This window comes from Chelonia mydas, chromosome 22, assembly GCF_015237465.2.
Source record: "Chelonia mydas isolate rCheMyd1 chromosome 22, rCheMyd1.pri.v2, whole genome shotgun sequence".
Classification (NCBI taxonomy): domain Eukaryota; kingdom Metazoa; phylum Chordata; order Testudines; family Cheloniidae; genus Chelonia; species Chelonia mydas.
Window position 1 is genome coordinate 17717007 of NC_051262.2, and position 27690 is coordinate 17744696.

Below are 27690 nucleotides of genomic sequence, written 5' to 3' on the forward strand. Positions count from 1 at the left end.
GGCTGAGAGAGCCATTTCTTTGGGAATCAAGCAGGATCGGGGCCCCCTTTTTTTTCTCGTGGTTTATTTCTTTCCCTCTCATTTCCTACCATTGTCCTTTTTTCCCCTCCCAGCCCTTCTGCCAGCTAGATGACTGTCCTCTGAGCTCTGCCTGGCTGGTTCTGTGCTGCCCCTGCATGGTTTTCCACGTAGGAGAACTCTTGCATCAAAGACTTAGCTTGCTGACCATCCGCTCGAAGCCCCGGGGCTTATCGAGAGACAGCCTGCATCAGAATCGCTCGTTCCGGGTCTGAGGGCTGCATGGTGCTGTTGTCCTGAGTGGCCATGGATATGCATCGTGGACGACTGTGATACGGCTGGCTGTGTGAAAGCTCTCAAATGGCCAGTCTGTGGCTCCCTGGCTCTCGTTCACCCACCCACCACTGACGCAAGGAGCCTTTTCTTCTGCCTCCAACACGCTGCTGCCTTGTGCTCTGCTCCCCCCAGCGACCCCCGCTGCTGCTACTGCGGAAATCAGTTGGCTGGGGCCAGCTATGGACTTGCGTCTGCCGCCTCCTTTCTTCCCTGGGTCAAAGCGCGGCATGCCCAAACCATGGCCTCCTGGACTCAAGGCTGCTCTCAAGTGTCTGGTGAAGTGGCTGCCGGCAGCACCGGGGGAAAGGGGAAACTCATGGTGATGCATAAAACCAGCCATGTCCTGTGAGGCATAGAACAGGCGAAGCCTGATTGTCTGCCTAGAAACGGTGTCCTTGCAGAGGCCCTGGTGACTCCCACAGCAGTTGGTTTAGTGTGGTGTGTTTGTGCTCCGCTCCAAGGGCCTGCTTCTCTCCTTGCTCCCACCACTGTCAGTCGGGAAGTCATGGTACTGTGTGGAGCTGGCAGAAGAGAACCGTGCCCGCTGGTGCTCCCAGCGCGGTGAGAAGACCATTTGCCTGTGCTGTTGAAACTCCTACGTTTCTTGCTGAGCTGATCTCCCATGGACATTGACCGCCAGGGAGAAATCCAGAGGGGAGTGTTGGCTCCTCGTCTTCCATTGCCCTGATTAGAGCCACATGGAGCTCTGACGACTACTGAAAAGCAGCTCTTGGGGAGTAAAACTTGTTAAAGTCCTGGATTTTGCCCAAGAGGAGAGTGATTCATAGGGGATGAGATGCTGCAATAGAAAGGCCCAGGAAACTAAGCTGGAGGGAAAAGGGAGTCTACTTCAAGGGTTTGATTGTCTCTCTTCTTCCATCTAGTTCCACCTTTGCCATCCTGTGTCTCCTGTGCTGAGCTCACTCCGTGAAGTGCCTTGCGATCCTTTTGTGATGAAAGGCCTGCTGGGCTGGGAGGTTGAACAACGGGTTTGAGCAGTCGAGACACCTTAAAAAGTACAGTGTGTGTGTGTGTTTGTGTGTGAGGGAGGGGAAGGGGGATGGGATGGGATGATCAGGGCAGCCAGAGCAGAAGTCTGATGGAGTGTTACCCTAGGCTGTCCTCTCTCCTTGAGGCAAGTCAAATAATAATACCCTAGGCTGTCTGCCTCTCCCTGGATAGCTTCAGTCTCCCGAGGGGCTATGTCCAGCACCCATCACTCTAGTATCGAAGTGCTTTGGAAGTATGCTTTCCGGGCTGTTTTCTCTGACCTCGTGTTAAGGAGAGTGATGCTGAGTTCCATCTGGGGAAGTAAATGGTTCCTTTATTCCCGTGACCGCTTGTGGCCTGCTGGTTCCATGGGGTTGTAGGGGCCCCTTATCTGGGTTTCTTTCAGCTCTGGTGCTTATTGCTGGCTCAGTAAGAGGCTCCGTGCCCTGCTTTGGCAGAGGACTCCCTCACCCCAGCTGTTGCTAACTACATTTGAAAAATCAATTAAAAGCCTGATTAAATGCCAGTGTCTTGCAGTCTACACTGGGGTTCGCCCCCGTCCAGCTCAGGTGGGGTCTTGGGGCACTGGGCAGAGAGCACCCTGCCAGCTATTCAGGTACATCTTGGTCTGATACACGTCCCTTTGTCATGGCAATAATCGAAGCAGTCAGGTCACTCCTCCCCGCAGCCCTGCCAGCAGCTTTGGCCATGCAGGGAGCATTGCAAAGCCCTGAAAAATCCCCGTCCCTAATGGAAAAGCAGATGGTTCCTGGGTGCTAGAGGCATTGCTGTGCTACTGTAATCCCACAAGCCACCGACCAGTGCCTGCCTTTGCCACATCCCTGTTTCTTTAAATCCTCACTCGGTGGGCCCATTCATTTCTTGAAGGGGATGGGTGAAGAGGCTCTGCACTGGTGCCGTATGTGCTGGACAAGCCCCGGCAATTAGACGAGCAAAAGGACAGCAAACAATTACTCTGGCAGGAGGAGAACGAGCGCTAAGCTCATTAAGGGGTTGGGAGGTCATCTGCCCTGTTGCAGCCGGAGAAGGGGACATTTCAGTTGCTGGTGACATTGTGACAATCGGGACTCTGTCTCGGGAGATTTTTCTGTTTCCCTTAGGTGGGGGGAGCCCATTGTAGAGTCTGACCATGCTGGCCACGCTGATGACTGCGCTGTTTTTCATGGTGAGAGCGTTTGGACAGGTGAGTCCAGGCTGGGCTTTTGGGCTTGCTTGGTGTAATGAGGTTTTATTTCTAGGGAGCTTGTTATTCCGTTAATTCAGTGTGTGTGGCTATATTATGGACACTGGGAACTAGTCGGGGACTCTGGTTCTTGTTGGCTCGGAACTACCCCAGCCTCTGGCAACCAAGCCCAGCGGAGCCTCCTGCCGGCCACAGCCGACCCCGGAATGGTGGGGTTCGTGGCCAGGGTTTCCAAGGCAGATGGCGCTGGCTGTGAAGCACGGAGCTGGTGCTGTCTGGGACACGCTGCACGCTTGGGGACGCCCGCTTTTCCCTAGGCTCCATTAATCTCAATGAAACGTATGGGTGTTTTCCCCCCTTTTTCAAATTCCAGCGGTGTGGCTGGAGAGAACATGATGTACGGGAAGGTCGTAGAAAGCAGCTGCGGGATCCTCTCCAGCGCAGTGGCTTTAGGCACCAAAGCGAGTCTTCCACGGTGTTGGCTTAAAGTGGATTTGGGTGTTTATCATCCTTTGTGATGGCTCTGCCAAGCAGTGCTGTCCTTTTTCACTGGGGCACACACTGGAGCCAGCGTGAGCCCTGGGCTATGTGCTGGAGATGGCTGCTGCTGCTTCTGCAAATCTGAATAATGGGGACAGAGCTCATGGGGCTGAGGGGAAGACTGCCGATTCCCACCCTTCCCTTGTCCGGGGCTGTGGCTCTGCCTCGTGTGGGGTCCCCCAGCTCAAATCTGTGTTATCTACTTTGCAGTCAAGCTTCTCAGCTGCCCTCTGGAGAGGGGAACCAGCGGAGGCTGAAAATACACTAATTTCTCTTCCCTCAGACTGTGTCAATTTCCAAGCCCGTTATGTAATTATTGGTCCTACTGACTCTTTTTAAGGAAACATCCCTACTGGCTGCACTGACCCTACGTCCCTCTTCTGTAGACCCTTCTCTAGCACCAGCCATCCATGGATCTCCAAGTGCTTTTCAAATGTTAATGAATTCAGCTTTGTGATGCCCCGAGGAGGCAGGTGTTGTCCCTATGGTGAGGCAAAGGGAAGGGAAGTGACTTTCCCAAGGCCATGCACTGAGCTACTGGCAGACAAGCTCCCTCTCCATGTATTGTGAGCTGTCCAGGAGTGACCCCAGAGGAGATAAAGGGGGCAGGAGCTCTCTCTGCATTTTCCCCTTTGAGAGCATTTCCTGTGAGCAGACTACGCCTGGCAAGAAGCTCCCGCCACTTCTGCCATCCCCACTCTTGGGCCTTGCGGAACGTCCCGATGCCACGTGGCAAACCTCAGCCATCCCGCTGAGCTGTAAATGTGCGTCTGTGGCACTGGGCTTGCTGTCGAGTCCCCATCTTCTCCTCATAAGCTGCTGCCTGTGACCTCGTAACCATCTCCCCAGCAGCCGATTGTGACGTCACAAATGGAAGATTGTGTCCGAACCAGGGCATGGGCATAAGCAGCAGGCACAAGGATTTGCAAAGGTTATGGCCTCGCAGATAGGTTTGGGGGTCTTAACCTAATCCCAAATGGGCCACAAAACTGCCCCCTGGCTCTGGGCTGGCATCTGAATAACACCTGGCATCTGCACTGCTGCATTCCTTCATGTTACGAATTGTACTGTAAATGTAACTGTCTTCTTGCTCATCCTACTTCTCCAGGCCCCCTTCGCAAGTCGCTGAGCCTGCATCACTGCCGTATCTAACTAGCCAGAGAAAGGAAGGCCCAGTGGTCAAAGTGCTAGCCTGGGGCTTGGGGTCCGTTCCCTGCTCTGCCCCAGACTTCTTGTGTGAGCGTGGGAAAGTCCCTTAGTCTCCTTGGGCCTCAGTTCCCATGTGTACAGTGGGGTACTGGCCCTGCCTGCCCGCAGGCATGTGGCAAGGATGTCACAGGACCTAAGGGAGATGAAGGAGTTGTGCACACAGGAGAGCACGGTGCAAACATAAGCACTGGCTCTTGCTAGTCTCCCTGGAAGTGGGCAGCAGGTCTGTGTACAGACGAGTCTCTCTCTCTCTCTCTCTAACCTGCATTGCCTTTCTCCACAACCTAGCTCAGAACCAGCCTGTTCCATGAGGAGCCGCTGCCCTATCTCGTGTACCAGCCCCTGCCGTGGCAGGTCCAGTATGTGACCCAGAGCCGCCGGGACAGTGGGGTACGTGTCGCTCTCCTTGTCTCCTTTTGTAGTCATCGGCGCTTTAGACTGGGAGAGGCCAACTGCCTACAGCTAGAGGCATGGCAGCGTGATGCTGCATGGCCACAAGCCAAGCAGCCCAGCACCCAAGGGTGGGCTCATGTGCAGTGTCTCGTGAGAGGGATGTGGCCGTGTTGCCCAGTGAGTAGGGCACTGGAGTAGGTGTTGAAAGACTCCTGCCACTGACCTGCTGGGTGTCTTTGGGGCAGTCATGCCCCCTCCTGTGCCTCCATTTCCCCTCTCACCCTGTGTCTGTTTTGTCTGTGTCGATTGTCAGCTCCGGGGGCAGGGACTGTCTCTCATGATGTCTCTGTGCAGAGCCCACCGGGATGGGCTCCTGATCTGGAATGCTGTGTCCAGTTCTGGAGCCCACCGTCTGAGAAGGATGCTGATAAACTGAAGAGGGTTCGGGAAGAGCCACAGGAAGGATTAGAAAACCTGCCTGATAGCGATAGACTCAAAGAGCTCAATTGGATTAGCTTCACAAAGAGAGGTTAAAGGGTGACCAGAGGGCAGTTTGTCCGTACCTCCATAGGGAATATATATATGATAATGGGCTCTTCAGTCTAGCAGAGGAAAGTGGAACACGATCCAAAGGCTGAAAGTTGAAGCTAGGCAGATTCAGAATGGAAATACAACGTGCATTTTTAACAGTGAGAGTAATTAACCATTGGACAATTTCCCAAGGGCAAAGGTGGATTCGCTGTCTCTGACCATTTTAAAATCACGACTGGATGTTTTGCTAAAAGATCTGCTCTGGGAATTATTTGGGGGAAGTTCCCTGGCCTGTGCTAAACAGGAGGTCAGCCTAGATGGTCACAGTGGGCCCTTCTGGGCTTGGAGCCTATGGGATGTTGAATCTTAGAGGGCCCTCCATGCATTGCCACAACACACAATGATAGGAAGTGCAGTCATGCAGGCTAGCTGGGCCCAGTGTTGCAAATCCAGCGGTCGCTCTGTGTTTCCTCGTGGGTGCTGCAGACCCAGAACAATGACTAGTTCCCTCCTGTTTGGTTAGTGAGGAAATGCCCGGCACTTCTAACCTGCTCAGACCTTTCCTGGAGCACAGCTGGGGAGTCGCCTCCATGCTCTTTTATTATCTGTAGCCAGTCGCCTGTGTGTTTCTGGGTAGTGAGCCATGAGACAGGGCGAGCCAGGGATGTTCAGCAGCCAAAGAACAGGATTGTATCTTGACAGTGCTGGCCAATGCCACTTGCAGCATCCCTGCTAGTGCAGGCGCAGGAAGGGAAATGTGGGTCTCCGGAGGCAAACGCCAGGCTTTGAATTGTTAGTGAACATGCCCCTTAACACACAGCTGTGACTCTGGAGAGCCGGCCCCGGGTCACTCCCCATATCTCCTGGCTCCACTGACACAAGCAGGTGCCTGTTCCTCTTCGCCCTGCAGGGTAGTAGGCTGGAATTCCTTGCTCCGTCTCCAGCCAAATGGTTCAGCTTTCCAGCTGCAGACTCTGCATTGCTGATGATAACACAGTGATTAGTAGAATTTATTACTGAGTTGTGGTAGTGCCTAGGGACCCCAACGCAGGCCATGGTTCCGTTGTGCGAGGCGCTATACAAGCAGAGAACCAGAGGCGCTCCCTTCCCTAAAGAGTTTACAGTCTAAATAGACCTGGCAGACAGGGCAGTGGAAAATATGGAACATAAAGGCCAAGTGACCCAAGTGAGAGTTTGCAAACCCCATCTTAATGCTACGATTTATTTATTTTATTTTTGGGGTAGGGTTTTGTTGGGAAGGGTTTAGCGAGACAGAGGCAAGGAAGGCAGAGGGGACATTTGAGGGAGGGTGTTTAAGGACCGAGAAGAAGGCAAACCTGTATGGGACAGAGAGAATCCAGCTGGCGGTCAGGTCCTAGGGGAATTTGCGGAGGTGAAATCATCTGTGAACTTTCAGACTGAACAGTGTGGGTCTGGACTCTCGGAGAGAATAAAAGAGGAACTCCACAAAAGAGCCATTCGAGGGAGGTGTGTGAATGTATGTGATAGGGAATAATTCAGGTGAAGACGTGAACATAATTCTCTGCCTGGAGAAGGAAAAAATGCAAGAGCACAATAACCCAACAGTGACTCAAGCTACACAGCAAGAGGGTCCCTGCTTACAAGCTACATCCAACCCCACTTCCTTCTGAGGGGCCGTCTCCAACCAACTTTATCCAATCCCAGCTGACAAGTCTTTTGAACTTGGCGACACAACATGGTCCAGAAAAGTAGCGACCTCACGCAGTAATTGGAGTTTTCCCAAACTCCATGCACTTTCCCTTTCCCTCCCTCAATTCCTTGTCCTTCATAGAAATGTGGGGCTGGAAGGGACCTCGAGAGGTCATGTAGTCCAGGCCCCCGCACTGAGGCAGGACGAGTACAGCTAGACCATCCCCAACAGGTGTTTGTCCAGCCTGTTCTTAAAAACCTCCAATGATGGGGATTCCGCATCCTGCCTTGGAAGCCTGTTCCAGAGCTTAACTAGCCTTAGAGTTAGAAAGGGTTTTCCTAATATTTAACCTAAATCTCCCTTGCTGCAGATTAAGCCCATTACCTCTACCTTCAGTGGAGATGGAGCTCAACTGATCCCCGTCCTCCTTAGAACAGCCCTTACCCTGTTGGAAGACTGTTCTCAGGCCCCCCTCGGTCTTCCTTTCTCAAAACTAAACATGCCCCATTTTTTAACCTTTCTTCATAGGTCAGGTTTTCTAACCCTTGATCACTTCTCCTGTTCTCTTCGAGACTCCAGTTTGTTCACATCCTTCTTAAAGTATGGAGCCCAGAACTGGACCCAGTACTCCAGCTGAGGCCTCACCAGTGCGGAGTAGAGTGGGACAGTTACCTCCCGTGTCTTAAATATGACGCTCCTGTTAACACACCCTCATCGGCAAACATGCCGAGGGTACTAAGTACCGTTGTACCGGCCAGAATGACCATGGCTGATGGTGTTGCACCAGGTGTTGTGTAGTGAAGTTCCCAGGTGTGTCTCAATCCAGGAGATTCACAATCTGTGGGCTGGCCCTGCGGGATGTCGATGGAAAGCTTGAGAGCACGATGTGTGGGGGTGTTTTTGCTATCCTGGTGACATGGCTGAAGAGCTTCCAGTGCCACTTTTGAGTAAACTGAGCAACTGAAGGAAGCCAGATCTTTGTGACTTTTTGCACAAAGTCAAACAACTTTATGCTCAGGATTTGGTGCTGCAGCACCTGTGCAATGCCCCTAGCTGCTCCAAGTCTGCCTCTAAGAGGGTCCAGGTTTCCAGGTGGAAACTGGAACTAGGAGTGACCTTCCTGGAAGAGAGTCGCCTTTCTCTCCTCCAGCCTCCACTACCTTTGGGCCTAGCACCATCCCCTCTCCCCTCAAACTCTTCCTTGCCACTCCTGTGCAGAAATACTAGGGTAGGGCATGAAGTGGTTCTCAGTCCCCTGTAGCTAAAGAAGCAGATCTCCAGCTCCGCTCCATGGTCGCCCATGCTGCGCCTCCCCGGTGGCAGCACCGCACTCAAGGCTGCCTCTCTTCTCTCGCTGGCCAATGGACTTGGTGCTGCGTGCTCAGCCAGCGGCTGCTTTGAGCACAGATCGCTTCCGTAACGGTTGTGACTGGCTAAGGTATTTAATAGTAGCGAGCAGCTGCACCTTGGCTGAATATCCCAGACCTTGTGGAAGTCCAGGGCCCTTTCTGTAGGCCAAGGGACGGCAATAAACCATTGACCTCCGTATTCCAGAGGCCTGGGAGAGTTCCCTCAGCAGCATCCTATTTGTTACTATTTTATTTATTAGAACTAAGGGTCTTCCATGCCTGAAATGTGAAAAATAACTAGTATTGGGGGACTACTTGGCCAGGTTTCCTGGACTCTAGGTTAGACAGCTGTGGAACGTCTGACTCTTGCATGTGGGATCAGGTGACCATGTTGGTAATGATACAAATGGGCATGTTTTTATTTTTAATGAAAAAGCGGGGTGTGTTTGTTAATTAAACAATCTGCTCTAAACAAAGTCTGTGGGGGAGAGATTCTTTTTCTCCAAAGGGCAAAGAAGAGCATCACTAAAGGGACAGCGCCAGGTAGAAAGGTTTGGGGGGTTTTAAGTACGGCTTTTCCTTTGCATGGAAGCATCCCCCTGCAGAGCTTGCATCCTAGGCACTGCAGCATCCTGCGAGGGCGTGAGCGGTAGGCAATGAAACTGACCAGGCTAGTTTCACTGCCTTCTTTCATCTGAACTGCATGCTCAGGCATTAATGAGGCTAGCTAGTGCAAATTTAATCTCCTGAGCTGTCAGGGAAACAAATTAAAGAAATCTTGTTTTCAAAAACTTGATTTTTTTTTTTTTTTTTTGTAACAGGAGCCTTTTCTGTAACTCTGCCTTCCAAGTGCTCTCACAAATATTAATTACTGAAAGCGTTACTCCGTGGTGCCCCTCTACGGGGACCACTATACTATAGTCAGGGTCTCAGAGTCACTGTGAGCAATGGAGAGTTAAAAGCACATTGAAACCAGCCCTGCCTCCTTTCAGCTGCCTTGGCAGGGACCATCCTCATGGGCTCTTGTTGGGGTCAGGACTAACTCTCTCCCTATTTCCGTTTTGTTTATTTCCAGAAAGGTGGGAGCTCTCGGCGCGGCAGCATCTACTCGCGGAAAGGTGAGTGCGCAGCATGCCTCTGGCGTGAGGAGGAGGGATCGGGGACCCGCTGAGATGTTAACTGGAACAAGACTGGGTTTGTGGGAGGGATTCGCACCCCCGAGCAGCGCTGCTCCGACTCAGCAGAGCCAGCACACTCCATTTTTAATTAATTTTTAATCATTTCTGTGCTGATTAGAATGTACCGCCAGCCAGAGCATCTGGGAGTGTGTACAGGATCCCAAGCAGGATGGCAGCTGTCTTAATTATAGCTGGCAGCATCAATAGCCAGACGCCCACCCCGTGTACCCTTTTGGAGCCTCGCTGCTCTGACCCACTGTCCAGCTGGTGCAGAGCTCTGTGCTGTGCAGCAGGTCTGTAATGTGCTTGTTTCTCCAAGCAAATCCCTCTCCTCCTGCCAGCCCACCCAGCTGAATTTAGAATGGACAGAGGTGGGTGTCAGAAGGTCCCTCTTTCCCAGGGTCTCATCCTCTTCCCTCCTCGCCTGGCAGGAGCCACTTTGAAATGTCCTCAAATTCTGCTGCCTCTAATGAAGTCAAGTGCTCAGCAAATAGGATTTGTCCACATCTATTCTCAGCGCAGCTCAGGCTGTAATCGGATGAAGGCCGGTGCGCTGCCACTCTCTGCAGCGAAGGCTGGAACGTGCTGCTGAGCTGTGCGCTGAGTCAAGGGGGATTGGAGGCTGCTGCTGAGGAGGATGGAGTGTCCTGTTCTGGACAGGAACTTTGGCAGGGAATCCAGTGTGGTGACCCCTCCTGTCTGGAGTCCCGGTGGGCCACTGGGCTGAATTCCAGCTTCTCATGGGCATCCTTCAGGAAAGCCCCATGCAGCAGAGCAGACGATGCTTCTTGCCACCGTCGTGGGTGCCCTTTCCCTACCCCTTCCACAGCCCCCTGCAGGGATTCCACAGCAGGATCTGGTGCTCAGCAGGTATGGGCCGTGTGGCTTCGTGCTCCTGACCAGATCATCAATGCTCCAGCGTGGAGCTGGAACAGAAGTTTTAGACGTGCTGCTGTGACTTGCAAGTGTTTTGGAGCCAGTGTCTCTTGCTGCTTTCTGGCAGGGGCCTTGACAAGCCATTGGGAACTTAGGGGCTTCATCGTTCAGCTCTTGTCTGAGCAGCTCCTGTTTTTCCAATGGCCAGCCCTTTGAAATCGAGATGGACTGTTAACATTTCCATGTTGCTAACCCTCTAAGAAGCACTTCCAAGTGTGCCTTGTGGATGTCCAATTTTTTCCAAGGCTCTTTGGCATCTGCACAAGAAAGATGCACCGACTTAACTCAATCTGTTTAGAAACTTAGTTGGTTAAACCAGGGTAACGCCTGTCGGGTTAGCTCGTACAGATTCGACTGGGCTGCACTGACCTGAGTCTCTCTTAGCTGCATTTCAGTGTCCATACAAAGGACTTGCACCCGTTTAATTAAATTAGTTTCTAAACTGGTTTTAGTTACATGAGTGTAAACGTTGTAGTTCAAATGAGACCTAAGTAGCTAGCACCTCCCGTTGTCCCTCCTCTCCAGACTGGTATCAGGTAGAATAGGACTCGCGTGTCTGAAAAAGGGCTACAGTGTAATGACGTGGTCTGATGTAAGCACCTGAGCATTCTCACCTGTGTGAGCTGCCGATCATCTCTGTCCCGAATGTCCAGCATAGTTACACAGATCACCAGGTCCCTGTGTGACTGCCATAAAATTAACGTGTAACAATCCAGGATGCCATGCTCCATAGCACTGGAAGCCAGGAACTACTGAATCCTATTCCTGGCTCTCCACTGACTCCCTCCTGTGGCCGTGGGTAAGTCACTTCCCCTCTGTGTGCCTCAGTTTCCTGCTCTGAAATGGAGCTGGTAATCCTGACCTACCTCCCAGGGTGTCATGCAGGGCAATTGATTCTTTGAAGGTGGAAAGTGCTATATCAGTGCTAAATGTTCTCCATAGTTCCGTATGGGGGCACTGTGACGGAAGAGGGGCAGTGTAGCCTTGTGGTCAGAGGTGCCAAGTGCAGGGATCCGCACTTACCAACCAGGTGGTTTTTGTTGCATCTGTTTGTTGTTCTGTAGCCTGCAGTGATGGACAGTGAAAACCACAAAGGCCTAAGTGACTTTCACCCTAACAGGAATATTTTGGCTGCTTCCCAGCTGAGAACTGGACTTGTGGGGTTACAGCAATGCAGCGTTGTCGATAGGGTCAGTATCTGCTCAGCCCCGCAGAGATCCTTTGGCTGGTGTATTTCTTTAAGAACTGACAACACAGTGCACACAGAGATGGGGTTTATTCCTGGTTTACTGCTGCATGTTCCCCGCACTTCCAACTGCCTCCGTGGCCTCTGGCGTTCGACAGTGCCGAGAACAGGATTTATGGCAGATGGGGCCCGTTGTGAGCAGGCAGGCAGGAGCTGATTCCCAGTGCGGGCTGTTTTATGTGTCTCTTACTTTGCAGTTTCTTTTAGGATGTGAATAAAAATGGGTTCAGGTGACACAGCTGAGTTGATACAGCAGCATCTGGCACGGGGCTGTTGGAGCGCTGCTAGGGGAGTGCTTAGCTGTGACATGTTGGCTTAAAAGAACGCTGCTGGGCTGCTTTAATTCAGTTTCTGTTGAATTTCACAATACCTCCCTAATGCGACATTAAGCATCGGGCAGGGAGTGCTCCCATTTATCAGCATGAGCGCTTCATTCCTGTACAGTGCCCTGCTTCCTTTTACTCTTCTCTGTGTGCGCCAGCGAGGTGAGCATCCCGCTCCGTGATTAAACACGGGGAGGGCTTTGGGGAGCACAGCTGTCTAAATAGTGGGATTAGTGTTGGCAGAGAGCGAGGGAGGGTTCTCCCTTCTGTATCATTTGCCCGCTCCACCGCTTCTCTGACCTGGATGTTGTCCATACAGACCCGAGCTGAGTGGTTGTGTGCCATTTCTGGGGCCCTTGCGGGAACTGCACAGTGCATTTGGAACAAGTCTATGGTGTAGACGCCTGAAAAATAGGCAGAGAACGGCAAACTCATTGAACTTGTGGCCTGTGCTGAGAGCCTGGATTTTGTCCTTGGTAGCACCTGGCTATTTATTTTTAGTCAGTAATGAAAAAGGGTTTTTCCCCCCCACTGGAGCAGGGACTTGGATGATGGCCTCTCTGTAGAATATATGGCAGACAGGCTGATTTGACCAAAGGACTCAAAGGCAGATCCCTGACATAATTCTCCTCCGCTTACCCCAGTACCTGGGTGACGGCTGACAAGTCCTGCAGGCACGGCTCCAACCCCCAGCTACGATGGGTTCAAATGACCCCTCTCCGTTGCTGGGCACAGCTAGCTTTGTGGCTTTCTTTCATTTTTACCTACAGGGTGCAGAAAAAAACAGGTCTCTTGCTAAAATGGGGCAAACCTCGAGGAGCTTTCCACCCCAGAGAGGGCAGGGTGCTCCCTGAGAGTTGTAGTGAGATCTTCATCCAGAGCGCGGGCTCTGTTTAGTGTGAGTAACAGGGTCTGCGCTCCTCTGTGCTCTGGAGGGATGTGAAACATGCAGGACCGTGACTGTCTTGGGCACCTCGTCTCCTTCAGTGGTTGCTTGGCCTCGTGTTCTGGGTTATCCCCCCCAGCCCAGGAAGTGGGGAGTACTTGGGGCGGCAACCAGTCTGGGAACTCTTGATCTCTGAGGCCCTCACCCAGGAAGTGACACAATTCGTGCAGTGTGTCAAGAGCTTCCCTGGGTTCCACAGTCCCGGGGCACGCAACCTTCCTGGCATAGCTGCTTTTTTCATCACGTGAAACAAACTCTCTAGGCCTGCTCAGTCCCTCGCCTTGGAAGTGCCCTGTACAACTCCATAGAGCCCAGGTGATTAATTACCAGATGCTGCATGGACTTGTCAAGCAGCTGTGTGTAATATAGCAAACAGGGCCTGCAGGGTTAGAATAGCACAGGGTACCCAGAACCTCGCCTAGTCTCTCCGGGTTTAACTGCCCCTGGGAGTAACCTTCCCATCTCCTCTAGCTGCTGGAGGCGGGGGCGAGCTCTGTTGAGCGTGCTGGGTGTGTTACACCTTGGAAATCTAATGGTTTAACATCGTTGCAGCAAAAGGCTTCCCTCCCTTCCTCTGGCTGCCTCTGAGATGCAGGAGCAGCACAAAGCTGCTTGCAATGTAAGTGGTGATGTGGCTGTAGATGAGCGAGAGGGCTCTGAAGCCAGGCTCAGCCACTGGGGTACAAATACACCAAGCAAGACAGCGTTGCATAGCAGATGAGGGGTCTTGAATGCCAACTATTAATACGCTGCCTTGGTGGAGAGGCTGTGTGGCTCTGGGGCCTGGCAATAGGCTAGTCACAGCCTGGCGCCTTGTTCAAATCCAGACTAGGTTGGTGGTGATTAGAAGCTATTACCTGGTGATGGCTGTTCCGTGGCCTGCATGTAAGGAGGTTTGTAGTTCTTGGTTCAGTCCAGTGAACAGTTCCTGGTGCTGCAGTAGGTGTAAGTGACCCCCTTGTGCTGGTCTCGGTGGAGATAAGAATGCCCATAGTGGGTCAGACCAGTGGTCCATCTTGCCTAGTATCCTGTCTTCTGACAGTGGCCAGTGCCAGATTCTTCAGAGGAAGCGAACAGAACTGGACAATTATCAAGTGATCGATCCCCTGTTGTGCAGTCCCAGCTTTTAATGGTGGAGATTTAGGGTTGCTCGGACAATGGGGTTTCATGCCTGGCCATCTTGGCTAATAGCTATTGATGGACTTATTCTCTATGAATGTATCTAGTTCTTTTTTTGAACCCAGTTATACCTTTGGCCTTCACAAAATCCCCTGGCAATGAGTTCCACAGGTTGACTGTGTGTTGTGTGAAGAAGTATTTCCTTCTGTTTGTTTTAAACCTGCTGCCTATTAATTTCATTGGGTGACCCCTGGTTCTTGTGTTATGTGCATAGGTAAATAACACGTCCCTCTTCACTTTCTCCTCCCAGTCATGATTTTACAGACCTCTGTCAGTCATTTCACCCTTTCGTCAGCTCTTTTTTTTTCTAAACTGAACAGTCCCAGTCTTTTCAATCTCTCTTCATACGGAAGCTGTTTCATACCCTTAGTCATTTTTGTTGCCCTTCCTTGTACTTTTCCCAATTTTAATATGTCTTTTATGAGATGGGGCGACCAGAACTGCACGCAGTATTTAAGGTGTGGGCATACCATGAATTTACAGAGTGGCATGATGATATTTTCTGTCTTATCTATCCCTTTCCTAATGCTATCTAACGTTCTGTTTGCTTTTTTGACTGCCGCTGCACACTGAGTGGATGTTTTCAGAGAACTATCCACAGTGACTCCAAGATCTTTCTTGAGTGGCAACAGCTAATTTAGATCCCATCATTTTGTATGTATATTTGGGATTATGTTTTCCATTACTTTTCAGTTATCTGCCATTTTGTTGCCCAGTGGAGTGAGATCCCTTTGTAACTCCTCAGAGTCGGCTTTGAACTTAACTGTCTTGAGTAATTTAGTATTGTCTGCAAATTTTACCACCTCGCTGTTTACCCCTTTTTCCAACTCCTTCATGAATATGTTGAACAGCACACGTCCCAGTACAAATCCTTGGGACACCCCACTATTTGCCACTTGCCACTGTGAAAACTGATCGATCATTCCTACCCTTTGTATCCTGTCTTTGAACCAGTTACGGATCCAGGAGAGGACCTTCCCTCTTTTCCCACGACAGCTTACTTTGCTTAAGAGCCTTTGGTGTGAGACCTTGTCGGAGGCTTCCTGATGCGAAGAGAAGTGCTAAGGATTCAATGGGCCATGGAGGCCTTTGCTGTCTGATCTGTGGTTAAATAAGGGGTATGAGTCTCTCCAGGGTCATCGACCCAGCTACTCTCCCCAGGGCTAAATTCACAGTTAAAAAGAGAGAACTGGAGTCTCCTTCCAGTTGTGTTTAGAGCTGAGTTCCCTGAACGCTGGCCTCTGTGAGGAACTCCCACCGGAAGCAATTCCCATCCTTGTCGTCCATCCGGGACTCCCCAGCCCACTCTAACGAGACCACCTACGGGGTGGGGGAAGTGGGGATAGGTCTGGTTAAGAACCCTAGGTCAGCCCTGGTTGGGCAGGTTTTGTTCTGCAGAAATGTGGCAGCCTGTTTGTGTTGGCCTGGAGAGACGAGCAGCAGATTAAGGATGTCGCATGGACGGGTGGCAGATAAGAGCCCTGCATCCATTACTGTGCGGGAGCAGAGGCCTGTGAGTTGTCAGTATAAGCGGGGGCTTATGTAAGAGTGCAACAGAATTCCCAGCTCCAAGCTCTGCCCATCACTCGGGGGCAGGAGGCTGGAGCAAGTCTTGGCAATGGCGCACTACAGCCTTTGGCCTTGAGGCTGCTCCGTTACGGTCAGTTCTGTTTGGCAGCGACTGACCATTGCCTCTTGCAGCCCCCGGTGGACAAGCACCCACGTGCCAGAAGACCCCCTGGCTGATGGCACGAACTGGGTCCCGTGGTGGTGGTGGTGGTAAGGCAGAGGCTGGCCTGGGCCATGTACACTGAATTCCCACTCGTCCCTAGGAGCGGTCAGCGGTGATGGGCTGGCAGGGCTCTGCTGTCCCTGCCGTGTGGATCTAGAGCTCGGTCTGCAGGGCTGTTGCTGGCGCCTTTCACCAGCACGCGTTCAGACTGTTGGATTCATCGTGCTGCTTGCCTGTCTCCCCAGGTAACGTGATTCCTGATTCGAGCAGCAAGAGCCAGTGCTTGTGTGACCCGACCGAGCGGGCTGCCGTCACGATCCAGACTCACTACAGGAAATACCAGCAGCACAAGCATGAGAAGAAATAGACGTGGCCGGGATCCCTTTCTTATGTGTTGGGTTGGTTTTCCTGGGGAACAAGAAGTTTTTCCGTCACTGTTGTGGTGGCTCCCTGAATCCACACTCGCCTGCTGTCTGCTCCCTTCTTCGTAGTGCTCCCTGTGTGCAGAGATTTAGAGACATGTCCATGTTTGTCAGGGTGTCTACGCCGGCCCTCAGTTGCAAGCCTTGTGGCAAGCCCATCCCCGCATGCCATAGCCCCTGCCGGGGGTCTGGGCAGGGCGCAGGGAGAGCAAGTGTTTGACTGGGTGGGAACTGGAGTCCAGAGACTGACATGGAGCCCAGCTTTGAGACCCGCAGGCCCAAATCTCAGATTTGTGGGTGCTAACTGGGGCTCCAGCACCCTCACGCCACCTTCAGTGCTGGAGTGTCCGAGTGCCCATCGGTTGGATGTACGTTTTTGCACACGGCTCTTTTCCCATCTTTCTGGCCTCTTGCACCCAAGGAGGTGGGTGGGAGGGAGCAGAGGGGCCACATCTGGCATCTCTAAGTGTCTGGGCTTGTCTGAAATTGGCATAGGGCAGGACACCCCTCCCTCAGTGCAGTGCCGAGCTAGGTTCACTGTGGCCCCTCGTGGGATAGGTGGCACCATGAGCTGCTAAATCTGGAATCAGAGTAGCAGCCGTGTTAGTCTGTATCCGCCAAAAAAAAAGGAGGACTAGTGGCACCTTAGATAATAGTTTCTAAGGTGCCACAAGTACTCCTTTTCTTTTTGTAGATCTGGAATTAATCCCTCCATGGTGAAGCTGAGCTCTTGGGCCAGCTCCACCGTCTGGCCATGTGACCGCGGTCGAGTGGGCAGGAGGCAGCAGTCCCATGTCCACGTAGTAACTGACCCAGCGTGCCAGGGCATGTTCAGCCTGCTCCGGAGCCCTCGTGGGAGCAGGTCTGTGTCCTGGAGCCGCAGCAGGGGCCGGTGCTAACTCTTAGAGAGCTGGGTTCTTTTAGCAGGAGAAAAGCTAGAGAGAGGGGCCAGGTTACTTGGGGGAAGGGGGAGCTGGCAGCAGGGGCTGTAGGCTTTGTGGTAAGCTGGGAGGGGTCGTGGGGTCACGGGAGTAGGTTGAGCAGCTGGGAGAGGCATAGAAAGGAGGTGCTTGCAGATGTGTGGATGCTGACCACCACCCCTGCAATTAGCTTGATGGATCTTCCCTGTCTCCTTTCTCCTGTCCCTTCTGATTTGTCACCCTAACCTAGTAGTCGTTCCCCCTGCTAATCGCTCCCGCCCGACATGGGGCTAGTCACACCGCTGTTCTCTAGCTAGGCCATAGTTGTCCATGACATACGGCCAGGTAGGAGACCCACTGTTTGCCTGGAGGAGTTTACAGTGTCCTCGGCATTAGGCCAGAGCAGTGCACGCAACAGACTGGGGGGGATGTGGTGATGAGCTCTCACAGTTATATATGGCTAGTTGCATGTGCTTCCAGGAGGTGGGGGTGGAGTTGCTAAGTCCCTGTCTCTCTGAGGGTTTTGTAAGAGGACTGTTTTTGAGGGGGGGAGGGGGAATCTATGGGGAGCAGGGTAAAGGAGTAAAGCCCTGGGATGTGTATCTGCATTGGGTAACCCAGGAAGTGCAGTGAGAACGTCATTGAGGGCTCAGGATGGATTGGCTGGTTACATTCAAACAAACGTAAGGGAATTTTACACGCTGGTGCATTGCAACCCTCCAACAGCTGTAAGTGGGAGAGACTTTGCCCTGGGGGGGTGCGGGGGGACCTATGAATCGTCTTGTGCACAAGATATTGCTAGTGTTGAACTATATTGCTCTGGCCCCTTGAGAAGGGTTCTCAGCTGCCTCCTTGCTGTAGCTGACAGTGATTCTGTGCAGTACCCACAATGGACTCTGGCCCTTAAACCTCCTTGAGAGCACCGGGTCCCCCATCTCTAGCCTGCCCTCCCCCCCCCCCCCGTGCCCCCCGTTGCAGGCTGACCTAGCTCCCTCCCACATGGCCATGAATGCTGCTGCACCCCCAGTTGCGTGCTGGTTAATCAGTGCTTGTAAAGGGCTTTAAATATGTAAAGCCCAGTGTCAATGCTCAGTGAGGGGGTCACTGTCTCTGGGTTCTCTCCTCTCCCCAGTAGTTCTGCGCCCGCTTGAACTCTGATCCCCTACATACTCGTTCCAAGCCAGGGGCTAGTGCCAGCTTGTTCGCCCTCTATTACTGCACAGCTGGTTCCAGCTCCTCTGCACTGAGGGTTGTTAGACTATGAGGCTTTCACTGGCTCTTGTTTTTGTTGCTTGTATTGTGGAGGCACTGTGCCAGGATCAGGGCCTCTTGTGCTGCGTGCGGCACAGACACCAGGTACTGGGGACGCTAGCTTCACGTCCTTTTAAACTTTGATTTTTCACTCAATAGTTTCTTGCACCTCCCATGTTTTAGGGCAGGTGAAACAATAGGGAGTTAAAGGTTGGCCAGTTTGACTTGAATTCCCTTCGGCAACTTTCTCCTCCCCTGAAATGCTGGTTTGTAATTTCCTACAACGGTATGCCTGTTATAGCAACAATAAATGAGGCTGGACTAGGGCTGATCTATTTCCCCGTCTTTCTGTAGTGGTGGAAATCGAGCCAGATTGGATAAAGCTGTGCGATAGCATGGCCTGTAGTTGCATGGGAAAGTACAGTGGAGAATTTGTATTAGAATGTAGGATTGAGATTTGTACCAGCTACATGATAATAAAGAAGTGACAATCTAGTCTTCTGCCTTTCGTTATTTTGCCAACCCACTTGGTCAAACAGCAGAGAGTATTCTTGGCTCTTTCATTTGCAGTTCTGGGTTGAAATTTCAGACCTCAGAGGAACATGTGGTCACAGACTACAGCACTGTGCCGATGCCAGGGGTGTTTACAGGGCCCTCCCTTTAGGACTTGTGTCTCTACCGTGTTCAGACTGTTCAATCGTAGTAGGAATGTTTTTAAAGATTGTGAAACCATGCTAGTGAAATGTTAGTTTGCTTGTAAACATTCTTGCCTTCGTCTAACGGGGAGAACCAGAAGACGACTAGAAACATGCAGGTGACTGGTCTCAGTGTAAAATTTAACCAGCACCCAGGCTGAAATGAATGTGATTTGAAGTATGATAATCCGTTCTGATAACTGAGAGGCTTCTCAGTAAGGATCGGGCACAACCTTTCTGTCTCGCTGTAGCCCGTAGGGGCTGTGGGTGGTTCTTACAGAACTTGCTGCTCGGAAAACATTGCCATGGTGGCGGCAGTCTACCAGGATGCGAAAACGTAACTTGTCCCGGTGGTTAGAGCATGGCACTGGTAGGCGGCAGGCCTGTAATCTGTGTCTTACCACGTGCACCTGTGTTCATTTGTGCGCCCCTCTGCCTCAGTTTCCCTACTTCTGTAAAGTGCTTTGAGATCAGTAAATAAAGCATAGACAAAGTGCTAGTCCTAAAAAGAAGACTCTCAGCACAGTGAGGGGTATACGAAGAGCCTGTGGCTGCTGTCTTTCGATAACTCAGGGTTAAACCAACCTGCTCAAACTCCTGGCGTTCGCTGATGGTGAACCTGGCTCCCTGCTGCTGCTGATGTTAAAGGCAGAGGAGCTGGCAACTGCTGTGGGCATCTGTTTTTGGAAACCAGGTATTTATCTGTACCAGTTGGATGCAGCCATCTGCCTCTGGGAGATGCATGGTCTGAGCACCCCTCCTAGGGTACAGCAGAACTCAAACCCTTCACTGAGCAGCAAGAGAGCAAGCAGGGTGGGAAGGTGGCAGGCAGTGGGTTCGCCGGTGGAGAATGCTGCCCTGAGTGTCTGCAGAGCAGCAAAGTCAAACCCAACACCTGACTGGCTGGAGACGAGCGAGACATCCCTCCAGCCCCAAAACAGAAAGGGAAACAGCACCCACCACTTCTACAAAGCCGCTGCGGCATAGCCCCCTGCCTGCTCTTGGGCGTGCTGCTAGAACTGTGCATTCAGTTCCTGGAGAATTGCTGTTCCCATTCCCAGCAGGTACAGAGGAGGAAATGGTATTTGCCTCCACTGCATCAGCCCTTCTCTTTACAGACCTGGTGCTTCTGATGGTATTTATTTCCAACTGAGGTGCTTGCTCTGGTATTTTCATGAAGCCTGGCCTGCCCCCCCCCCTCCCCTTGCTGGCAAGAACAGAGTTCCTGGGGGGAGCTGTGTGTTATGTTAGTACAGCCTTAGCTAGGACCCCCTTTTCTAATGTGGGATCGGCTTTCTTCTTGTCAGTGCTCTCCCTTCTTTATGGAGGGCAGCAATCCCGCCCTGCCTCTGGAATCCCTTTAGTCTGACTTCCTGTGGACCATCTCCCATTCTCCATCCATAGAATGAGCATTCCTTAGGTGGGCGTCTACCCTAGGGCTCTTTCGACCCACAGGGGCATCCCACAGACTTTTGCCCTGTGTCTGTCCCATCCTTTGTAGACCACACTGTGGCCTTTTCCCCAACCAGCACCTCACAGTCTGATGGTCTCTGCTCCCTGTTAGCTATTAAGTCCTCCAGCATCCACCTCCTCTCGGCCCCCAACTGGGGTTGGCTCTGTCTTTTCCTTTGGTTTGTCCTTGTATAGGCCCCCTTTGCTCCTTCACCCCTTTCTCCAGCATTTCCCACCTGGGCCGCACGTTCTGGGTTTGTTGGTATTTGTCTAGGGTTTTTTCTCTGCCCTGGCATTTCCAATCTGGGCCTCACGTTTTTGGCTTGTGGGTCTGGGTCTTATACTGACCCCTCTGTGTCTTACCATCCATTGAGGTTCCCTCCCGTGCGTGGCTCTTGAAGGGAATGGGTTCCAATCAGTCCCCACAACCATGGGATGGGGGGCCTGTAGCTCCTGCACAACTCTATTGGGATGATGCCGCTGGAAAAGGCTTTCTGCCCCGTGTATACACTCCATTCCTAGAGCATGTACCCGTCCCAAAACCACCGTGATGTAACCAGCCTGCTCTGCAGGAGTGAGTAACTGGCCTCTGAAGAAACAACCCCATCTCTGGTTGTCAGCCCACCCTTACTGGAATAGTTTTTACTCCCTTCTGAGAGCTTTCCATCACCCCAGTCTAGCCACAACGTTCCCCCAGACCACGTTCCATCTCTGAGCTGTCCCACTTGATGCCTTTTCCCCTGTGCTGCTAGCAGGTTATATCCTGTCTGACCAAGTGGCCTTCCTTTCTTCCTGTCTCACGCCTGCAGGTCATACTGCTTGTGTTGGACAAGCTGCTTTTCTTTGCAAATCTTGGAACGCTTCTCGGCCAATTTTGACGTTGCCTCCATTGTCTTTGGTTGGTGTCTCCAGACCCTCGTGGTCTCTGGAAGGCTCTGCGTAATATCACAGCATCCAGGACTGCTTCCACATCTTGCCTCAGCCAGTAGTTGGCCCAATCTGTGCAAATGCTCTGGGCCTTACCCCAGATGTCCACCTGGCTGCCCTATATTTTTGCCAGTATCTTTTGGACGACACAAACCTACATGGTTCAATATAGCAGCATTTAACACCTCAGAGTTCTTGGCCTGCTCTTTGCTCAATGCCAGGTAAGCACTTGGGCTTCTCCCGACAGGTAAGGGCTAACTATATGCCCACAAATCTTTACCCCAGCTCACACCAGCAGCAGTTCTTTTGAAAGTCAGTACAAAGGCACTGGGATCCTCCCCGGGCCCAGCCCCCCTCCCCAGTGGCAGGACTTGTCAGATTGTGTAATACCTGCTGTTGTACGTGGGTCTGTTCCTTCAGGAACTCCGGAAGTAAGTGCCTGCTGTTTCTTTGCCTGCCATCCCAGTGGGGCTTGGTGCTCTGCCTGCCTTTTCTTTCCAGGTTCAGCCTGTCCTCACACAGGCTGCCTCTCAAGCTTTCCTGGCTCTGTCCGGCAGATGGATCCCGGCCAAGCCCCCACCTGTGAAGCGGCTCTCCCTTCTGCTCCTGCCAACCTGCTCCTCCTCTAGCCAAACCCAGGACCCTGCGTGCTCGAAGTGACCGGTGGGCGGCTCCCAAAGGGCTCTCTTTACAGCTGCTAGCAGCGCCCATCCCAAGGCAGAATTTAAAATACGGTTGTAATGTTGTACATAGCAACCAAGATCCATTGTCCTGCGTATAGACTTTAAACAGTTACTCTATGTTTCAGAGCAAAACTGCCCTTGGAAAATTAGGTTCTACAGAAAGACTAAAATCTATTTAATGTGTAAGGACAATGTAGAAAATGTCTCCCAATTAACTGTAGCCGGGATTTAAAAAAAAAACACAGCTCTTCTCCTGTACTGTACTGCTCTCAGGTCACCCACGCATCTTTTCTCTCTGCTGAAGAACATGTTACGTTTGGCATCTCATTCACCGTGTAGCCAGCTGCGGGTCGAGAGAAAGGAAAGGGTTGCGAGAGTCCAACTCCTTACTCTGGAAGAGCAGCTGTGTCTGCGGGGAGAGCCGTGCACAGCACGGATATGGAGGCCAGAACAGCTCCGGACTTCACACGCTGCACCTCCTCTAGCGTCAAATGAGAACTACAGCAGAACCTCAGAAGTGGAAGTTGTCGGTAACGCTGACCAAGACGTTATGGACTTCAGCCACTTCAGCAAGGCTTCTGACCCTTGGGAGCACCATGGCTCGGGGCTTTAGACCTGGGGGGAGTGCTGGGGCTCCCCACAGCTCCACTCCTGGTTTCAGCTGCGGGGGGCGGGAAGCTCTGGGGTTTGGGGCTTTGGCTATGGGGGGACTGCTGGGGCTGAAACTGGCGCGCCCCACGTCTAGGCCTCTCCTGGGGGGCTGAAGCTGTGCCCCCCTTCCCCCCCCAGTTGAAACCCTGAGTACCAGGGCTAAAGCCTCAAGGCAGTGAAGTATTTGCTCTGTGTGTGTGTGTGTGTGTTTGTGTGTCTTTGAGGTTCTCCTGGACCCAGTTTGGAGCCGTTCCTACATGGAATCCTCTTGAAGTCATGGGATGCTGCCCTGGCACATGCCCTTCCAGGACTGGGCCCATACCCAGGCTGCACAGCCTCCTACATATCTGGCAACCTCCTTGCACCTCACTGCAGTGCCACTGGTTTCTTCCTCAGTGAGTAAGCCCAGCTGCCTCGGAGCTACTGGGGCACTGCCTCTGTCTGCAGACAGCCGACGTGCCTGCTCCCTGCCCTGCTGCAGGCTCACAGCTACTCCTGAGAAGCAAGACAAAAGGTAGGCAAGAAAGCGTATGCCCTTGCAATTCCTAGTGCCCCCAGCTGGCCTGACACTTGCCCTCAGGACAGCATGGGATGGGGGAGAGGCTCCTGCTGATCTGTGATGGATTGGCTTGTCTCTCTCCATTCCGTGCTTCCCTGCAGGCTTAGTGTCCTGGCTAAACCTTTACAGCCATGGTTTTTAGGCAGACGTGCAAACTGCCACGAGCTACTGAAAAGCTAAGAGCACTAAACCCTTCTCTCAGCTATTTGAGCTCTTCTCCCAACCCGGTCCGCTCCTAGTGCAATCCTGAGGCTTGAATCAAATGGAAAACTCCAACGTATAAACATAACTTTTATTGCACACGGCGCTGGGTTTTTTCATAGAAAAAGGTATTAACACATAAGCATTTGCAAATCAAAGCAACTCCTGTTGTTTTCAGAACAGTAAACAGCATGCAATGTCTTTGAGAATTTGCTTTTCAAAACCACCAATAATATCAGGGGAAAAAATCGCTGAGTCTCTTTGTGCTCCTTTCAAAATGATGTGAAATATAAGATCACATATATATATATATTTTAAATCTGTAACATCAAATTCTTTGTGCCCTGGCTTCTTTTTCAGTTCTGGAGAAGAAGAAAATAGTTTCATTTATACAAAAGAGTTCATTATGTACAAGAGTTTATTTTATTTCAATATAAATAATGCAGGAAACCAGCAGTTTCTTTTAAATTGGTTTTCTAGTTTCCTACACAAGAGTGTAGGATTTGGAGTACGCTCCAGCCCCTTGTTTTTGAGATCTCCCTATACCGGATGTGCTCATTTCTAGTAAAGAGTCTCTAGAGCCTCCCATCTTGGTGTGTGTGGGCATGCGTGGCTCAGCGCTGGCGGCAGGAGCGGGATCGGCGGCAGGAGCAGAAGCGGCAGGAGCAGAAGCGGAGTTTGCCGAGACAGGCATGGTGAGTGTTCTTTGAGGTAAAGTAGTTGTGGAGGAGCCCGGGTGTGGCAGGCCCAAAGGCTTGCTGCCTGGGTCTAGCGTCATATGCCTCGCTTGCGTGTGATAAGCCCTGGCTAGGTTTCGGATGGAGGCTTCCCTGGGCGGGACCACTGGACAAGGATCGTGGATGTCAGGCTTGCGGAAGAATGCTTCTGATTTCACGTACAAGGGAAGGTTGCAGTAATCGCCTGCAGGGAACAAAGACAGAGGTAAGGTGCTCGAAACGCCTAGCAGTTTCGCATAGAGCGTGGGAAGCAAGAGTAACGACTGACCCCTGCGTGTGCCTGACGACAAGCACCCGTTTGTCTTTCGCTCTTCATAGGTCTCCTCTTTTTACTCAGGCACAAATGGTTTGTGGTGTGTGCTTACACGCCAGGAACCTTGCTCTGCCTTTGCGCTTTTCTTATCAGGATCAGAGAGGAAAGATCCCTGTTCTTTATGTGCGCCACGATTTGATACTCTCATCTCTGAGGATGATAAAGGACCCATGCTATAAAAAGAGGAAGTATCTAACGTATGGCTGCCCAGTAACGGTGAGGAGACCCTGAGGGAAAGTAGTGTTGTCAGGAGGAAAGCGAAGGTTGAGACCTGAGGTGCCTCTGCTGCTGAAATGCAATTGAAATAGTGATGGGGGAAGAAAGATGCTGGAGTTTAGTTTTGTTTGTTGGGACTGGAGTCCCGTTCCGCCCAGGGGCTTCGTGGCTGAGGTTCGAGAGGATCATTTCATTCTAGCTTCCCCCAGCCCAGCAGCTGTCAGTGGAGGGGTGGAGAGAAGGAAACCCATGCCCCACGGGAACATCACTGCAAAGGCAGAAGAGCGGTCTAGGACAGTAGGTGACCCTTCCTGAGACTGTAGATAATGAAGTAATGCAAATGCAGGTGGCTCCTATACAGATCACAGCAGATTCAGGCCTGGTGAATGCTAACGGTGGAGTGATGGTTATAAGATAAGATAATACCAACCCTGGCCCAGAAATGAATTCTCTAGAGTTCAGCACCCGAAGGCGTCTATAGCTCGCTCACAAACAGGTAAAACAAAGCTGGCCACCATCTCTCAGCAACTTGGAATGGCATGAGCCCTAGATGGAAAAGCATTGCACGGAGCTAGCAAGGCAGCAACAGTGTCCATAGGATCCAAAGGTCAGTCCCTGAATGCACAAAATAAAGGGGAGTGTGCTGTCCCGGTGGGGGTGGGAAGCTAGTGGCTTATCTAGCCCAGCTCCCTGTGAATGCAGGGTTGAGTCCATCCACTAACAATTAATAAGACTTTGTGGGCTATCCATCGGGATAAACCTCTGGTGGTGAGATTCACCTGTGTCCCCACTCAGCCAAACCAAATCATTTGCTCTTCTAGGGTCCAATTCTACAAATATTTACGGATGGGGGAGTAATATCTGCAGGGTCCCCTTGAGCTCACAGAAGGTGGGGGATTGTGGGTGGCAGCGTTTGCGGGACTGAGCTCTTAGCCTTGCCGCATCACTGGACTGCTCCTTAGAATTTCAGGAGTGAGGACTGAAAGCAGCACCCAATGCATAATAACACAAACAGTAAATTACCAGGGATCATCTGTGTATAGTAATCCTTATAACAGACCTGTAAGGCTAGTAGGGAGAAAGGAAAGTGGGCTTAGTAAGGGTTGATCACAGTGTGAACCTGAAGGCTCTAAGGTAGCTGCTGGAAAGGATTATGTAGGTGTGCGTGAGCTAGAGGACAGCAACAGGGTCAGTGGCCCTTGACTCCTCTCGAGAGCAGAAGCTCTGTCTAGTTGTCATCCATGCTTCAGTTTGTCCTTAGAAGGGCCGAGAGCGTAGTGGGGTAAAACTGATATGACACGTTCTGTGGTAAGTAATCGCTTCCCTCTCTGAGCTCATGAGCCCTTAAAGACTGGGAAATAGGGATTAAACTCTTGTGTAAAATAAGCCTTGTTTTTTGTTGTAGCTACCCAAAGAATTGTGGAACAAAAATGGAGGAGACAGTAGCAGCAAATTTAGGTGAGCGCTCACATTGCAGATGTGGCCAGACACAGCAGGGCTGCTTGAAAACGAATCTCGAGGAAGGCCGTGTGTGCGCTCTACGGGATGACAGTGCCATGCTGAGCACTAGCCCTCAGGGGCTGGGACCTCAGTGGCTGTAATAGCCATGCTGCAGCCTTGCTCCTGCATGGGTGACGGGGGCGCTCTTAGCCATCGGAAGGATACTTACTCTTGTTAGCTCTGTGTGGGATGGGCACTGCCACGTTCTTGCCTCTGTCGCTGTCCTGCGGCTTGGGCGGGGAGGCGGTGAACCTGCAGATGCCTGGCTCGGACGGGGTGCTCATGGAGGTCATGCTGTCTGCGTTCTCATTGGTCCCTGTGGTCATTTGGTCGGAAGAGCTATCTGAGATGAAGCACTCTGTGATCTCGAACTTGGCATGCTGCAATTGCTCCTCGAGCTTGGCGTGCTCATAGGCCCGTGCCAGCTCCTCGTAGGTGGATGAGGCGCTCTCCGTAGACACCATGCTGTTCCGCCCTTTGTCTGAAAACAAGGTAGGCAATCAGATCCGGGACGGGGAGGCACTGGTGTAGAATGCCGAGGGTACAGCTGTTTAAAATGGGCTGATTTTGACTAAATTTTCCTTTGAAACAACCATATTAAAATGAAGCAGTCTGCATTTTTTCCAAGCTTTATATTTTAATATAAAAACCCACACCACAGATTAAAATATTTGTGTAGGGTTTGTATGTATCCTTATTGGTGCATATGTTTTGTGTTAAAAACAAGTGTGTCAATTTGTGTATGTATGTTTGTTTCAAACTATGTGTTGTGTATTTATGTAACCAAACAAGAGACACGCATCTTTCTGTGTATTGTATACAAAAACAAAACGTCAAAGTTTGATGTGGTGTTCTCCATTAGCCAGCTTTTCCCTTGTGAGGGGCAAAGTCACTTAGTGGATGGGAATGTGTCTGTCAGTCACACTGCCCACTGGTGCATGCCTCAGCCACTAATGATACTGAGGTTGCAGAGCAGGGTGGATACAAATCTAATCTATGATAAAAAAAACAACAGAATTGTTTGTTTGATAAAATGCTTTTTGAGGAAAAAAAACCTATCTAAAGAAAGAAAATTTTAGTTGAGTTAAGATACATTATAGCTCAAAGATAGAGATCTATCTCATCATGGAATAGGGATTATTAATTCTATAGTGTGAGAATATATATTCATGTAATGTTTATGAAAAGTTTTGTAGATCATAGATGAGGGACCCAATCTTATGGGGTTCCAGGGGCTTCCATATGGATTATTTAGGTAAATCTTTCTAATCTAATCTACCTGTGATGTTGTTGACAATCTGTAACTGTGTCGATCACTGTTATATATTTGCAGCAAATATTGTCTAAAGGTTGTCGTGTAAGGGGTCTAGGTTATGCTGTG

General features: G+C 51.3%; 2 protein-coding genes across 7 annotated transcripts in view; one reads left to right on the top strand and one right to left on the bottom strand.

Moving 5' to 3' along the window:
• CEP164 (centrosomal protein 164) overlaps nt 1-27690 on the top strand; it is a 111979-nt gene that overhangs the window by 82329 nt on the left and 1960 nt on the right. Inside the window, exons 32-36 of one of the 5 annotated variants that reach the window (XR_006287088.1) lie at nt 1239-1370; nt 2466-2548; nt 4586-4687; nt 9318-9360; nt 16028-18870. The gene's annotated coding sequence lies outside the window, so the exon portion shown is untranslated. Of the gene's footprint in view, nt 1-113; nt 2549-4585; nt 4688-9317; nt 9361-16027; nt 26802-27690 lie in introns of those variants that run through there. The other 4 variants (XR_006287090.1, XR_006287087.1, XR_006287089.1 and 1 more) reach the window with 4 other exon arrangements.
• The window catches only part of DSCAML1 (DS cell adhesion molecule like 1), a 353599-nt gene continuing 349529 nt past the window's right edge, over nt 23621-27690 (bottom strand). For both annotated transcript variants that reach the window (XM_043534224.1, XM_037882497.2), the window contains 2 exons: nt 26479-26790; nt 23621-24464 (listed from right to left, as the gene is read on the bottom strand). In XM_043534224.1, coding sequence (XP_043390159.1) covers nt 24028-24464; nt 26479-26790 — 749 coding nt within the window. In that variant the 3' untranslated portion in view covers nt 23621-24027. The remainder of the gene's footprint in view (nt 24465-26478; nt 26791-27690) is intronic.